Source organism: Marmota monax, unplaced genomic scaffold (genome assembly GCF_021218885.2).
Source record: "Marmota monax isolate L192 unplaced genomic scaffold, Marmota_monax_Labrador192_F-V1.1 WCK01_AAM20220418_F8-fsc00215, whole genome shotgun sequence".
NCBI classification, from domain to species: Eukaryota; Metazoa; Chordata; class Mammalia; order Rodentia; family Sciuridae; genus Marmota; species Marmota monax.
This window is the reverse complement of record NW_026695214.1, coordinates 2,144,393-2,158,656: the sequence shown is the minus strand read 5'-3', so window position 1 is coordinate 2,158,656 and position 14,264 is coordinate 2,144,393. Positions and strand designations below refer to the sequence as shown.

General features: G+C 58.0%; 2 protein-coding genes across 6 annotated transcripts; one reads left to right on the top strand and one right to left on the bottom strand.

Annotated features, from left to right (window-relative positions):
• The first annotated feature begins 1,135 nt into the window (after positions 1 to 1,135).
• On the top strand, positions 1,136 to 7,625 carry Kmt5c (lysine methyltransferase 5C). 5 transcript variants are annotated; one of them, XM_046431085.2, is made up of 9 exons: positions 1,136 to 1,165; positions 2,800 to 3,034; positions 3,195 to 3,360; positions 3,619 to 3,728; positions 3,931 to 4,094; positions 4,189 to 4,208; positions 5,852 to 5,988; positions 6,115 to 6,299; positions 6,481 to 7,625. In XM_046431085.2, the coding sequence occupies exons 2-9, from the start codon at positions 2,925 to 2,927 to the stop codon at positions 6,972 to 6,974; spliced, it is 1,386 nt and encodes a 461-aa protein (XP_046287041.1). In that variant the 5' UTR covers positions 1,136 to 1,165; positions 2,800 to 2,924; the 3' UTR covers positions 6,975 to 7,625. The 5 variants fall into 5 exon arrangements, with proteins under 5 accessions (XP_046287041.1, XP_046287044.1, XP_046287043.1 ...); XM_046431084.2 differs by lacking the exon at positions 1,136 to 1,165 and adding an exon at positions 1,249 to 2,108; XM_046431083.2 differs by lacking the exon at positions 1,136 to 1,165 and adding an exon at positions 1,249 to 2,144.
• Positions 7,626 to 12,314: 4,689 nt separating this feature from the next.
• Positions 12,315 to 13,365, bottom strand: LOC124084124 (cytochrome c oxidase subunit 6B2). The gene is made up of 3 exons (XM_046431108.1): positions 13,086 to 13,365; positions 12,561 to 12,661; positions 12,315 to 12,485 (listed from the first exon to the last, which is right to left on the bottom strand). The coding sequence occupies exons 1-3, from the start codon at positions 13,270 to 13,272 to the stop codon at positions 12,432 to 12,434; spliced, it is 342 nt and encodes a 113-aa protein (XP_046287064.1). The 5' UTR covers positions 13,273 to 13,365; the 3' UTR covers positions 12,315 to 12,431.
• Positions 13,366 to 14,264: the final 899 nt, after the last annotated feature.

Below are 14,264 nucleotides of genomic sequence, written 5' to 3'. Positions count from 1 at the left end.
GTGTTTGTTTTATAGATGAAAACCTGAAGCTCAGAGATGGCAAGACACTTCCCCAAGGTCAAAGGCAAGGCAGAAACTGTCATCCATACATTCAATTTGCATTTACAAAGCACTTACTGTGTGTCATGCATTGTTCTAAGGGCTACAGTGGAAAACAAAACAAAGACCTCTGCTCAAGTGTGGAGCTTATTATTCTGGACGTAATTATGATGAATTGCTAATTATGTTTGCCTCAGAATGAAGCAAGGGGTGATCCTAATTAAGGGGGTTCCCCAGGGGAGCAGGTCTTGTCCTCAAAGCCCCTATTTCTCAGTGGTCCCTCTTTCCCACGGTTCGTATTGCATGAAAGCCCCCACAGAGTGCTTGCGGGGACACCTTTCCAGAAAGAACCCGGGGAAGTGGGAGAGGGAGTGGCCTAGGAGGGTGGGAGGAGAGTCCTTTGTAGCAGGCCGGGCTGTCACTAAAGTTCTGTCGCCTTGGCAACCGCAGGCCTCGCGGGGCGCGGGGAAGGGAGGCGACAGCACGTTCCTTTTCTCCCGCCCGGATTTCTCCCTCTTGTGGCTGAAAAAGAAAGAGAATGGGGAGGTCGCGACTCTGGAGGGACCGGCGGGAGCCTTAGCCAGTGGAGAGATGGCCCTTCCCAAGGTTAGCCAATGACATACAAGTTCTGAAGCCGGCACAATCCGCCCTCTTTCTTCTCGAACCAGAATAACCCGACCCCACCAGAGTTTCGCTCCGAGCGACCGCGCTTTCCTCCAATGAGGGCGTTGACTTGGGGCAGAAGCAGAGGAGGAGGCGGGAAATGTCTCCATGGGGAGCCGCTGACGGACAGCGGCGTGAGCCACTGGCAGCAGTTCACAGCGCTTGTTGGCAGGGCGGGCGTGGCGGGGTTTTGTCGGGGCACCGAGGGGGGCCGGGAGGGGAGGGAAAGAGTGAGACTCGGCCAATGGAAGTGGCGCCAGAGCCAGAGCCACGGCTGAGTGGCGGTGGTTTTGTCCAATAGGAGGTCGTGGCGGCTGTGGGGGCGGGCCCGCGGAGCGGGCGGGGTGCAGCGACTGGGTCTGACGAGAGCCGGAGGAGGCAGTGGGAGGTGGCGGCGGCGGCAGCGCGGGCGCCTGAGGAGGAGGAGGAGGAGGAGGAGGAGGAGGAGGAGGAGGAGAAGCGGGTGAGGGGCGGCGCGGGGCCCGACCTCTGAGCCCCTTCTCGGCCCCCGCCCCGCGCCGCCTGGCTCCCAGTCGCCCCCCGCCCCTGCTGCCCCCGGCCCTTCCTCGCGCCCAGGCGCCCACGTCTCCCCGCCCCGGGCGGGCCTCGGGCTCGGGCTCGGCCGCGGCTCCTTCCCGTGGTTCCTCACTCAGGACCCTCCCTGCCCCTCTCGCCCGCACCGCTTCTGCGTGTACTCCAGGGCCGGCTCTGGCCCGGGGTCTCCCGGCCTCCGCACCCCGGGCCTTCCTCCGACGCTCTCCCTGCACCCAGTGCCCTCCCCGACCCCTCTCAGCCCAGGCCTTTCCCTGCTCTTACTCCCCAGGTCCCTTCCGGGACCTCGGATCGCCCTCAGATCCTCCACTTGACCTTCCTGGACCCCCCAGGCCCTGCCCCTGGACCCTCAGTGCCTTCCCAGGCTTCTCCCTAGGACCCCCCAGGCATTCCCCAGGCCCTTCCCTCGCCTCCTGGGAGCATCCAGACTTTCCAAACCCGGTTCTTCCCCAGGCTCCACCCTAGACTCCCCAGTCTTTGCCTGGCTTGTCCCGGGATCCCAGGGATCCCAGGCCTCCAAATCTCCCCTCGCCTTCCTGGGCTTCCCCCTGGACCCCCAGGCCTGCCCCAGCACTTCCCGGAAGCCCCCCACCCCAGGCCCTTGCCGTTGCTCTTCCTTCCCCCTGCCCTTCCTCCTGGCTTGATTTTTTCTTTACCCACATGCTGCTCCAGCCCCAGTGTTTTTCCTAGTGCGCTCCTGCAGTACCCCCTCTTCTTTTGCCCCCAGCCTTCCTGTCTTTTCCAGACCCCTCTCCCAGCTGATGTAGCTTCTGATGTCTCTGCTGCTCCCCCTCCTTGCCGGTCGGTCCCCATCTACCCCTCTCCCAAGACACAGATGGGCCTGAGGCACCATGGTATGGGTACACAGCAGACCCTCCTTCAGAGTTAGGGTTTGTTTTGTTGTTTTTCTTAATCTCTTCGTTTTCTCTCATTCTTGCTCCTTTCCCCCCTTCTTTTGATCTGTTCCACTTCTCTGTACTAAATTCCTTTCCTCCTCCCCCGCTTTTGTCCTGAGCACCCCCATCCTTGGAGAGGGCGCAGGTGCTGAGACCCTGCCTGCTCTCCCTCCCCTCTTCCCCTCCTGGCTGCCTGGGGCTTCACCCAAAGCCTCCTAGCCTCTCCGGAGGGCTGCTAGGGAGTACATGGTGGAGACAGTGGCCCAGGGAGGGGGGAAGGTGGGTCCTGGGCATATTGGGAACACTGGCTTTTTCCCAAGCTCCCCTGACTCCTGCCTCCTGCCGTGCTGAGCTTTTTAGAGTTATCCCAGACTCCAATTAATCAGCCTCCCTGAGCCCACAGGGACTTGTCTGCCTGCCACCCAGTGGGCTCTGCATGTACGGGAGGCCTGCAAGGGTGTGCGTTTGCAGGGAAGGTTGTTGCGTGAGTTTGGGGGTTCGTGCCTGCACTGCAGAGCTGGAGGGGTGGAGGTGCTAAGCTGCAGGCTGATCTGTCACTGGGTGTCTCCATTGTCAGAATACTTGTTGCATCTCACCCTCTGAGAACCCTGTGAAGTCAGTGCTGCTGTTCTCACATTCCATTCTACAGATGAGCAGACTGCAGGGCCCCTCAGTGTCTCAGGCAGCTTCTGAGTGGCTCAGGGCACGCCCCCCGCCTGTAGCTCCTTGGTGCCCTCTGTGGTCTGCCAGAGGCAGCATGGTCCCTGCAGCACCATGGGCCCTGACAGAGTGACAGCCCGAGAACTGTGTGAGAACGACGACCTGGCCACCAGCCTAGTCCTGGATCCCTACCTCGGCTTCCGAACCCATAAAATGAACGTAAGGTGAGGTGAGGTGGCCTCGGGGCAGGGGTATGCAGCCTGGGGGCAAGGGTAGGGTGGGTGAGACCTGCTCCTTGGTGGCCTCAGCCCATCCTCGCAGCTCCAGGTGGGTTGGGGGCACTGCCAGGAAGGCCCTGGGACTCAGGTGTGCCCTCTCCCCCAGCCCTGTGCCCCCCCTGAGGCGACAGCATCACCTGCGCTCAGCGCTGGAAGCTTTCCTGAGGCAGCGGGACCTGGAGGCTGCATACCGGGCCCTGACGCTGGGAGGCTGGATGGCCCACTACTTCCAGAGCCGGGGCCCGCGGCAGGAGGCTGCCCTCAAGATCCACGTGAGGGAGCTCCTCCCAGCCCCCTGTGGCCCTAATGCCCACCCTTGGGACACCTGAGGAGACTCAGAGAATCCTAGGAGAACAGCCCTCTAAGAGTCCTACCTCTTTGACAGATGAGGAAATTGAGACCCCAAGAGGGGATACAAAGCCCCAGAGCACACAGCCAGTCGGTGGTAGAGCAGGCCTAGCCTCAGAGAGCACAGGAGCCCCCACAGCTGCCCCTGCTCATCTCCTCACTCCGTACCCCACACCTCATAGGTCTTTCGCTACCTCCGCTCCTTCCTGCCCGAAAGCGGCTTCACCATCCTGCCCTGCACCCGCTACTCCATGGAGACCAACGGGGCCAAGATTGTGTCCACCCGTGCTTGGTAAAAGGGCCTGCAGGGAAGGGAGACCAGCTCCTCTGCTGGAGGTGCAGCCCAGATAGGTCGGGAGCTGGGAGGATTTGAGACACTAGCACTGCCCCCTGGAGTCCGCAGGCTGGAGCCTCAGCTTCCTGGATCCCTCTAGAGCAAGAGGCCGCCCCCAGCAGAGGCGTGCTCAGAGCCCTGTGCCCTGGCCTCTTGGCAGGAAGAAGAATGAGAAGTTGGAGCTGCTGGTGGGCTGCATCGCAGAGCTGCGGGAGGCGGACGAGGGGCTGCTGAGGGCTGGGGAGAACGACTTCAGCATCATGTACTCTACCCGTAAGAGGAGTGCACAGCTGTGGCTGGGCCCCGCCGCCTTCATCAACCACGGTGAGGGCGGGACTTGGGTGGGCACTGAGGGCCAGGTCGCTGCCCTCACTTGCTCACCACGTCTCTTCTCTCCCCCTCATCCGATTGGCTGCAGACTGCAAGCCCAATTGTAAGGTAAGGCCTGCAGAGCCAGAGAGGAGCCAGTATGTGGGAAGTGAGGGGTCAGCCGCCTGGAGGAGTGATTGGGGCCAAGAGAGCCTGAAAGCATCCAACCTGACAAAGAGGTTTGGTCACAGTGCCCTGCACAGACAGTGGGAAAGCATGTGTTTCCCGGTGGGCTGTTCATGCAGTCATGCTAGCACCCAGCTTGCTGGCTCCAGCCCTCTGAAAGGGAGGCCAAGTGGGATAGGGAGTCACATCACACTTAGTGACAGCCAGGGCCCCTCACCCCAGCTTCTCCTGTAGATAGCTGTGAAAGAGACCCCCAGTGATAAGGAACTGGGGCTCCACAGGAAACTCTGGGTGGCCCAGCAGCAGGAAGAATGCTGCTGGCTTGGAACACAGAGCCAAGGGATCAGGAAAGGCGAGAGACCATGAGGCCTCGAGTGTTCTCTGTGCAGCCATTGCTGGGTGGGGTTCTGGCTACATTGCCTGGCTTTGGGTTTCTTTTCTCAGATGCCCCTATTGTAGGGGTCACATGGTGAACATCAGATTCAGAGGATCTGGGGATGAATGAGACACGGCCCTTGCTTAGTCATCTCACCCTGCACCTAGACACAGGGTGGGATGGAAACCCAGATGGGCACAGGAGGGAGTAGCCAGCTCGCTTAGTGATCCGGAGCCCACAGACTTCACACGAAGTGACACCACACTGGGTGTTGAGGAAGAGCAGGATTTTCCTAGGTGTTGGAAGAAAACAGGGGCATGAGAAGGCATTCCAAGCAGGATATGTCATGCCAGAAGGCCTGGCTGGAATGAGGCGTAGTGTGCCCTGGGATGCCATGGTCTAGGTCAGGGAGCCATGGACACTCCAATCAAGTGCATAATAGGAGGTTCACTGTCTAGACAGTGATGGCAGCAGGTGTGCAGAAGCCTTAGTGGGAAGGGACAGGGTGGCCTTGCAGACTAGTGTGTCATGGAGCTTGAGCTGATGAGGGACTGGCTGCAGGAGCTATCCAGGGACCAGAAGAGGACAAAGATGCAGAAGGTGCTCGTCAGTTGGCCTGGAGACCATCAGGCAAGGAGGCATTGAAGGCCACTTCAGGCAAGTGTCAGGCTTGAGTAGACAGATGGATAGTGTTCTTGCCCCTCCTTTAGGGAGTGTAGAGGCAAGTGTGATTATGGAGAAGGCGAGGAACCCAAGGGACAGCCCACTGGGCAGGTGATCACAGAGTCAGGGAGGAGGATATGGACACTGGGCTGCAGAATGCACAGGAAGGGGGGCTGCCCAAGGCAGGCTGACAGTGAGCAGCTGTAGGGGTGCATTCAGGGGTGGGTCTTGGCACAGGCCAGAGCAGCCTGAGGAAGTGTGCGGGAGGGAGCTGTTACCCATACTGGTGCTGCATTGTGCTGGGAGGTCAGGGCAGCTCATCTCTTCCTGCAGGGAGGGGTGGACACCAGCCAGCAGACAGATCGCTTACAGGCTGAGAGCATAGGACAGGCCCTGGATGGGGTAGCCATCTCAGAATGGTGTTTCTTGGTGGGTCAGCCGTGACCTATTCCAGGAGAGGACTCTTGAACCTACCTGGCTAGGCTGAGGGAGGGGGTCAGGCCCAGCCTATGCCTCAGGCGGGTGTGCTAAGTGGGCACGGCCTCAGTTTGTGCCTGCAGATGGGAACACAGCTTGTGTGAAGGTGCTGCGGGATATTGAGCCAGGGGATGAAGTGACATGCTTCTACGGTGAGGGCTTCTTCGGGGAGAAGAATGAGCACTGTGAATGCTATACCTGTGAGAGGTGGGCACAGGCTGGGGGCAGGTGGGATGGGGACAGGCCAGCTGGCCCCAGGAGGCATCCTGGGACCAATCCTTGAGCACATCCATCCCCAGCTGCCCCCTTGCCTCCCTGTTACTTGCCCCTCAGGAAAGGTGAAGGAGCCTTTCGACTTCAGCCCAGGGAGCTGCAACAGCCACCACAGCTCCTGGACAAGTATGAGCTCCGGGAGACCAAGCGACGCTTGCAGCGAGGCATGGACAGAAGCCGGCAGAACCTGCTGGGCCCGCGGGCCTGCACTCACCTGTCCCCACTGCATTGGGACCCATTTTGTGGTGAGCACAGACCGATGGGACCCTCCTGCCCTCTCAGACCTGCTGTTGAACACCTCTTCTTGCATTTCTTTTCTGAAGAGCCTGGTGCAGAACAATCCATTTTCCATTGGAAGACCTACCCAGGCCCTCCTGACATGGCCTCCCTTTTCTCTCCCTCTCTGGTCCCTCTGTGTCCCTTCAGCTGCCTGTCAGCCCCTGCACCTGCCACCCTGCGGCCCCCGCTTGGACATCTCACCCCTCTGGCTCCAATGGCTGCCTAAGCCCCAGCCTCGAGTGCGCCCCCGGAAACGCCGACGCCCCCGGCCCCGTCAGGCCCCCATGCCCCCCACTGTCCGTGCTGCCTACATCTCCCTCCACCGATGGGGAGGCTGTGGCCCCCACTGCCGCCTGCGGGCTGAGGCCCTGGTGACTCTGGGCCTTCCCCCTCGCACCCACTGGGCCCCCCAGCAGGACTGGCACTGGGCCCGGCGCTACGGGCTGCCTTATGTGGTGCGTGTGGACCTCAGCCGTCTGGCCCCTGCCCCACCAGCCTCCCCTGCCCCAGCTGATGCCCTAGGCCCCATCCCCATCCCTAAGCAGGCCCTTGCTTTTGCCCCCTTCTCCCCGCCCAAGCGCCTGAGGCTGGTGGTCAATCATGGCTCCATTGACCTGGATGTCAACAGTGGAGAGCCGTGACTGGTCAGGCAGGGGGGTCCAGGCAGGGTGGGGAAAGTCTTTCTCTTAGACACCCCACCAGACCCAGAAGGAACCTCTTGAGAAGGAGCTGACCCTTGACTCCAGCACAGTTCTGACCCTGGGACGGGGTTGGTTAGGACATCCCCAGGGATCTGATACCCAACCCTCTATGACTGCTGACCCCTGAGCCACCCCCACACCCAGCAATGAGCCCTGGCCATTTGCTGCCCTTGCCCCCACTCAGGACCACAGGAGCCATCCCCTCCCCTCAGTCCTTCCACTCCAGGGAGAAAAGCCATAGTGCGTGGGGACCACTCTATGGCATCTCCCCAGAAGCCCAGGCCTCATGAGGAGGTAGAACTGACTCGGGGGTGGCCCTCCTAGAGACTGCCCCCATGATGGGGAGTGGATGTGCTCCCGACTCTGCAGCTGTGAGGTAGGGGCAGGTTGGGGGCCGTGGTGTCTGGGCACATTCTCACCACCCCCACAGGTCTCAGGGAGGCCGGGTGCGACCTTATCTTTCTCATGGTGCTATCCCTGGTGCTACTGGGGTATGCGAGCTTCTCCATTCCCCACACCAGAATGGGGTATGTTGGGGGATTGGAAGCACTTGAACTTTTTATTTTATTAAAAACCTTGTTATAAGCAGTACCCTTGGAAATTTCTTGATACCTCAGCCTGCTGGGGAGGTGAGGAGGCGGCTCAGCCCTTGGGCTGTGAGCTGTCGTGAAAGGGTAAAGAGCAGTGGGTTCTGAGGTCGCAGAGTATGGAGGCAGAAGCCCCATCACCCTTCAGACTGCTCCCTGAAAATGCCTTCTGACCCAGGAGGAAACGACTCTCCTGTTTTCCATATGAGGTAACTGAGGTCCAGGAAGCAGAGTGACTTACCCAGGGCACATGGGGACTTGAGCACCCTTCTCTCAATTGTTAAGTCAGACATCCCCACCCAGCTGGATGGGCCTGGCCAACCAAGGAGGTGGCCCTGGTATGCCTTTCTCTGTTCTCAAGCAGGTCTCATTTCCTGTATGTGTGGGAGAGGTCGGGGGGCAATACTGGGGATTGAATCTAGGGTGCTCTATCACAGCTCCATCCCCAGACCTTTTTATTTTTTGAGACAGGTTCTCACTAAGTTGCTGAGACTAGCCTTGAGCTTGCCTTCCTTCTGCCTCGGCCTCCCAAGCCACTGAGATTACAGGCTTGGGCTAATAAGTCCTGCTATGTCTTGTTTCTTTTAATCTTTTTTGTAATTGTAGATGGACAGCATGCCTTTATTTTGTGTTTATTTTTACGTGGTGCTGAGGATCGAACCCAGCGCCTCACATGTGCAAGGCAAGCGCTTTGCTACTGAGCCACGCCCCAGCCCCTGCTGTCTTGTTCAAGTCCAACCCAATATCTTGATTTTTGTTGTCCCCTAAAGCCTTGTTTGACAGGATAGAATAGTAATGGCTCAGCTGCTGACTGGCCAGCACTTCACAGACTCTAGGCTTCCCCTGAGCACCTCACAGATGTCCTCATTAGACCACACTAACTTCTACAGTTCACGTGTGGGCTGCAGGCCAGCCAGCTGTGGACACAGTCACCCTGGGCAGGCAAGGCCCCAGGCATCTGTACTAGCAGCCCATCCTCAGCCTGGTGGAAAAGGAACCTATAGGAAAGTGGAGGCAGCACTGGGCCACGTGGGCTGTGGATGGTCTGGGCAGGGTACCTTGGCAGTGGACTTGAGAAATGTTTTTTCATATAAAATTTACTTGCATAGATTGACTGGGCCTATCATTCCTTTTGCAAAGGGAAATCTTTCTTACAGTGCCATTCCTGCTGAACCCTGCTGTTTCTCCCTCCTATTCCTAATGAGGAGGAGGGGACTCCAGGTCACTCAGCAGTTATGAGGGAAAGAGAGCTTTGCTGTAATGGGCACTAAAGAATTTATCTTCCTACAGAAATTGAAGCAATTACTTTTTTTTTTTTTCTTTTTGATACTGGGGATTTAACCCAGGGGTGTTTAACCCCTGAGCCACATCCCTAGCCCCCCCCCTTTTTTTTTTAGAGACAGGGTCTCACTGAGTTGCTAAATGCCTCACTAAGTTGCTGAGACTGGCTTTGAGCTCTCCATCTTCCTGCTTCAGTGTCCTGAACTGCTGGGATTACAAGAGTGCCCAAAAGTGATTGCTTTTTGAAATTCAGGCATTGTCACCATGGTTTCTAGACAGAATGCTTTAAAAAACAAAAACCAGAATGATAGCAGAGCAGGGGTTCTTATCCCATGATTTGTGGACTGGAGACTGGAACTTCTACACACCTCTTGAAACCCTAGTCTAGTTTATGTTCTGAATACTTATTCATGTGAACTTTTTTTCCTGGGGATTCACAGCCTTCATCAAAGTCTCAGAAGTATATCCACCTGGGCCAGGTTGTGGCTCAGTGATAGAGCGCTTGCCCAGCATGTGTGAGGCACTAGGTTTGATCCCCGGCACCATATAAACAAAGGTATTGTTGTCCATCTACAACTAAAAAAAAAAAAAAAAAAAATTTAAAGTATCCACAACCCAAGGGAAAAAAAGGTTAAAAATCAGTGGTTAGAGCACTAAAAACAAAGAGGGCTGGGGTGCAGCTCAAGTAGAGTACTGCTTAGCGTGTGTGAAGCGCCCCAGCATGAGAAGATGGCACTCTTTATGTATCGAGATGGGCTGCCAGCACAGCCCTGAGAGGTGAGGTATGTCCAGGGTTATCTTTTATATAGACAGGAACACATGGAGAGGGTAGCCCTGCCCAATGTTCCCTGGCTGGGATTCCCACACTGACCACGGGGTGCCACAGGGAAGCTCTGGGCACTAGCCCACTGGTGGGACCTGGAGGTTATTCCAGTGGAGCTGGAGCTAGATGTCATGAGCTTACATGGTGGCTCAGTCACCAGAAAGGAAGAAACTGCTTGGGAAGAGGGAATTGTCTGAGGGTTGATGGGTTAAGTCCCAGGCCTGAGGACTCCATCATATGTGTGGGGACAGCAGGAAACTGGGAAGGAACAGAGAGACTGTGGTAGTCAGGCAGAAGCAGATAGAAGTTAAAACAGAAAACGGTGAGAGACAACATGGGACCCAGGTGTTGTCATGTGCCAGGCACCTGTACTATTCTCAGACTTGGCGGGCAGGGGCCCTGTCATGAAGACCCTCCATTCTAGACTCAGCTCCTACCTATGGGAGTGCTTTGTGACCCTTTGTGCTGAGCTCAAGTAGACCAGATGCCTCCAGGAGCTACAGGACTGTAGTGATGGGTCATCCCTCTGCCCATCTAGTCCCCCACTGTCCAGCACAACAGTACACACCAGAGTTGAGTTCTGTACTCTGCTGGTGACTCCAGTTGTTTCTGTAGACAGCCCACACGCTGAGGACAGCTGGGCTCATCCAGCTTCTCTACATTCTCACCCTCTCCCACAGCCCTGGGAAGCATGGGTATCATCACCGTATTGGGGCCGAAAGTTCACAGTACAAGGGTCTAGGGGGTCTATCCCGGGTCATGTGACTGGCCAGTTGCAGTCCAGTTGCACCTATTGTCAGAGCCCATCCAGGCTCCTGGACCTTCGGGATAGGAAAGATGCAGATGCCAGAACCAACCTGCTGGGAGCCATGGAACAGCAAGCTGGCAGCAGTGCGTCATGGGATGGAGATGAAGGGAAACAGGCCTTCAGGGCCTTTGGAACAAGTGTGACCAAGGCAGAGTGTCTGTCAGTAGGCTGGGAGGAGGAGGAGAAGGAAGACCGTGAAGGAAGCCACACCGGGTGCCTTTGGCAGGAATAGCTGGCCGAGGTTTGTGGTGGGATGGCCCACCAGGCTGGAAGCAAGGCAAGTCAGGCCCTGGCAGGGGAGGCCAGGAATGAGAGACCAGGAAGTGGCCAAATGATGGTGGGGAGGAGAGGAGAGGAGGAGGCAGCCTCAGGCAGAAAGAAAGCTCAGAACACTGGCTCTGGGAAGGAAAAAGTTAGTCATGGCTGCACAGGTGTTGACCCTGTGCTCTGGACACTACCTGGGTGACCTCACTAAGTCCTCAGACAGCCAACCTTGCTTGACTCCAGGTTCTTGCCCTCTGGCTTCCCTTCCAGCATTAGTGCCACCTGTGTGGCTTTGGGGTTGTTCAGTGACCAGATGTGGTCCCCCCCTACCATAGCCATGTCCACACCCTGCTTCTCAGAGGCAGGAAAGTAGGAGGCCATCCAAGGAGATGGTTCCTGTGGGATGTGCCCTGGGCAGGATGCTGGACAGGTCATCATGGAGTGAGGGTGGGATGGAGCTAGTCCTCTGAACTGACCAGCCCCTCCTGCCCTGCTTATTCTGATAACATAACCCATCTACAGCTGAGTCACCCAATGAGTTATTATTTGTCATAGTCACCTTCGAGCCTTGGGTTGAGCAGGGCCTCTTGAGGCCACCTGGATCAGGATGTAGGGCTTCCTTCACAAGCTTTCATTTGAGGTTGATAGTCTTAGGCAGCAGCAAGTTTCAGGGAAGAACCAGCCTGGAACCCTTGGGCTCTGTCAAGGGCCACTCTTTGGCCTGGGGAGAGGCCACAGTTCAAGGAACACCTGGAACCAGAACAACTCAGCAGCTTGGTTCCGCAGCTGCTGTGGATGAGGAAAGAGCAAGGATTCAGCCGAGGCTGAGCTTCCCAAAGGGGCATTGGCAGAAACCAAAGTGCCAAGTTGGGAGAGGGACAGATGGGGTCATTTGTGTGCACATGTACTCATACAGGGGTAGGGGGTGCTGTTGCTTAGAGAACAGAGGAGGCTGCTGCTGCTGTCCCTCAGGATATGGAAAGGATGGAGATGACACATCCCAGGAACCCTACTAGGAAAGGGGGCTCATGTGACTGGCACAGTGATGCTCAGAGAGGAAAAAGGTGGCAGGTGGGACATGGTGGAAAGCAGATAAAGCATCAGAGCAGGGTGAGCAGGGAGGAATGTGGGCAGCTCTGGGCAATATGAAGACCCCTCAGAACTGGAGACTGGATGGACAGGGTGGAAGGGGTGGGGGAAGATAAAGGAGATGACCCAGACAGGAGGGGAGGAGGCTGAGCCGTGGGCATAAAGACTTGGGTGACAGGTAGATGTGGGGATTGAGAGGCACGAGTCGCTGGAGCCATCTGGGTATACTGGGGTACGCGCATCTTGGCTGGACCAAATCGGGGCACGGGGGCCCTCGACTTTTTCCTATCTTCCTGCCTTAGAGCCCTGACTGCCCTTCCTGAGGGAGCGGTGTCCTGACCCTGCCCATCCCCCGTTATCAGAAAAAGCAGTGTTGGGACACAGGCCCCCAGAGCCCTGCCCCACCCCCATGAATCACCAAAGAACACTAGCAACAGCACAACTTTATTGGTGGCTTAGACTGGGGGGTGGTAACTAAGGCCGGTCTTCCTGACACGAGAAGACGGGCCACCGGCGCTGAAGGCTGGGAACACCGCGCTCGGCGGTCAGATTTTGCCTGGGAAAGTCCCTTGCCTGATCTGCTCGTTCCAGCGCTGCACCTGGAGAGGAGCAGCGGGCCGCCTCAGCTCAGCCCCAGCCCTCCGCCCCTCCGCCCGCGCCCCTCGCCCGCTCACCCAGCTGATGGGGCACAGCGAGCGGTACACGCGGAAATAGTACTGGCAGGGCTCGGTGCTCTTCCCGCGGCGGCTCGTCTTCTTGAGGCAGCGGTGGTACTCTGCGCAGTGCCGCGGGCGGGTCACCTGGCAGGCCCCGCCCAGGACCCTGGCCCGCGCCCCGCGCCACACCGCGCCCCCCAGACCCGGACCCGCCGTCTGCAGGCCCGGGCCGGCCCGCCCCGCCCACCCCCAGCTCCGCTCTCCACTGACGCCCCGCCCCCTCTAGCTCGCCCCGCTCCTCGCTCCGCTCCCCCAGGGCTCGGCGCCCCTCCAGGCCAGACCTCCCCCGCACTCCGGCCCCGCCCCTCGCGCTCCGGCCCCGCCCCTCGCACTCCGGCCCCGCCCCTCGCGGGCCAGGCCCCGCCCCAGGCTCAGCCCGTACCCCGACCCCCTAACGGTCTGGGCGACTCCAGGTGGGCCCCGCCTGCCCGCCTCCCTCGTCGCTCGCCCTGCTCCCCTCTAACCTGGCCCACCAGGTCTCACCCAGGAAGTTCTGGTAGCAGTTACGGGTCTGGTTCTGGTTGGGGAAGCGCGGGTCGAAGGGCGGAGTCGTCCATTTCCCCCTGGGGGGCTTCTGGGTTTCAACGTCCAGTATCCTCTGAGGACTTACCTCCTGCGGGGCAGGAGGGGGTTCCGTGGGGCTCTGACCGCACCCAGTTCCTGAGCCCATCCTGAGCACCTGTCCTGCCCTCACCAGACTGATGTCCACGCGTCGTCGGTCCACTGTGCTTGGGGTTCCCGGGAGCCTCTGGCTTCTGAGGGGGGGCGGTTTCCGCCCAGCTCAGGAAAACATGGCCCTCAGATCGGATTGGCTGGGACCCCAACAGACCCATCCAATGGGAGCCGTTGCGGGGCCGGACTGGGACGCGGGCGGGGACAGTGCAGACTGCCTCCAGGCTGGGACGGACGCCCCCTCGGGGGCCGCGCACACACACACAGGCACTGAGGCGGACTTTGGCTGAGTCTCAGACTCGGGCTTTTAATCTCTGCGAATTTGGGCTACTCCGCGGGCTCTCCCTGCCCCGCCCCCCCAAAAATATAAACTTATAGATAACTCTGGTCTCTACCGGAGAGGGAAAATCCCCCCGCCTGGACTTTCCAGCATTCTGCATCCTACAGTAGGGGTGCACAGCACCCTGGGGCCTGTAGAAGAGGAGAAAGGGAAGGTGAGGTCACAGCTTCCAGGAAACCCACCAGGGCTAGGGCCAGGTCTAATACAAGTAGTATCCGGGTCTCAGGGGTACCTGGCCCCGCTGGGCTCCTCTGGACAGTTTGCCGACTGAGAGCAAGTTCTCTGCAACCTGCTATTCAAAGTGCTGGGAACTTGGCATGCTGCAAAGACAGAAAAGCCAGAGAGGACCTTGGGGGACTGTCAAGGACATCTGAAACCAAGGCTCTAAGTATATCACCGAAAAATACCTATTACATAAAACTTACCACTCTGATTTACAGTGTACCCCTTAAATTAGCATTCAGTACATTCAAACCGTGAAATCACATCACATCCAGTTCCAGAGTGTTCTCATCACTTCAAAAGAAATCTTTTTTTTTTTTTTTTTTTTTTTTTTTAAAGAGAGAGAGAGAGAATTTTTAATATTTATTTTTCAGTTTTCGGCAGACACAACATCTTTGTTTGTATGTGGTGCTGAGGATCGAACCCGG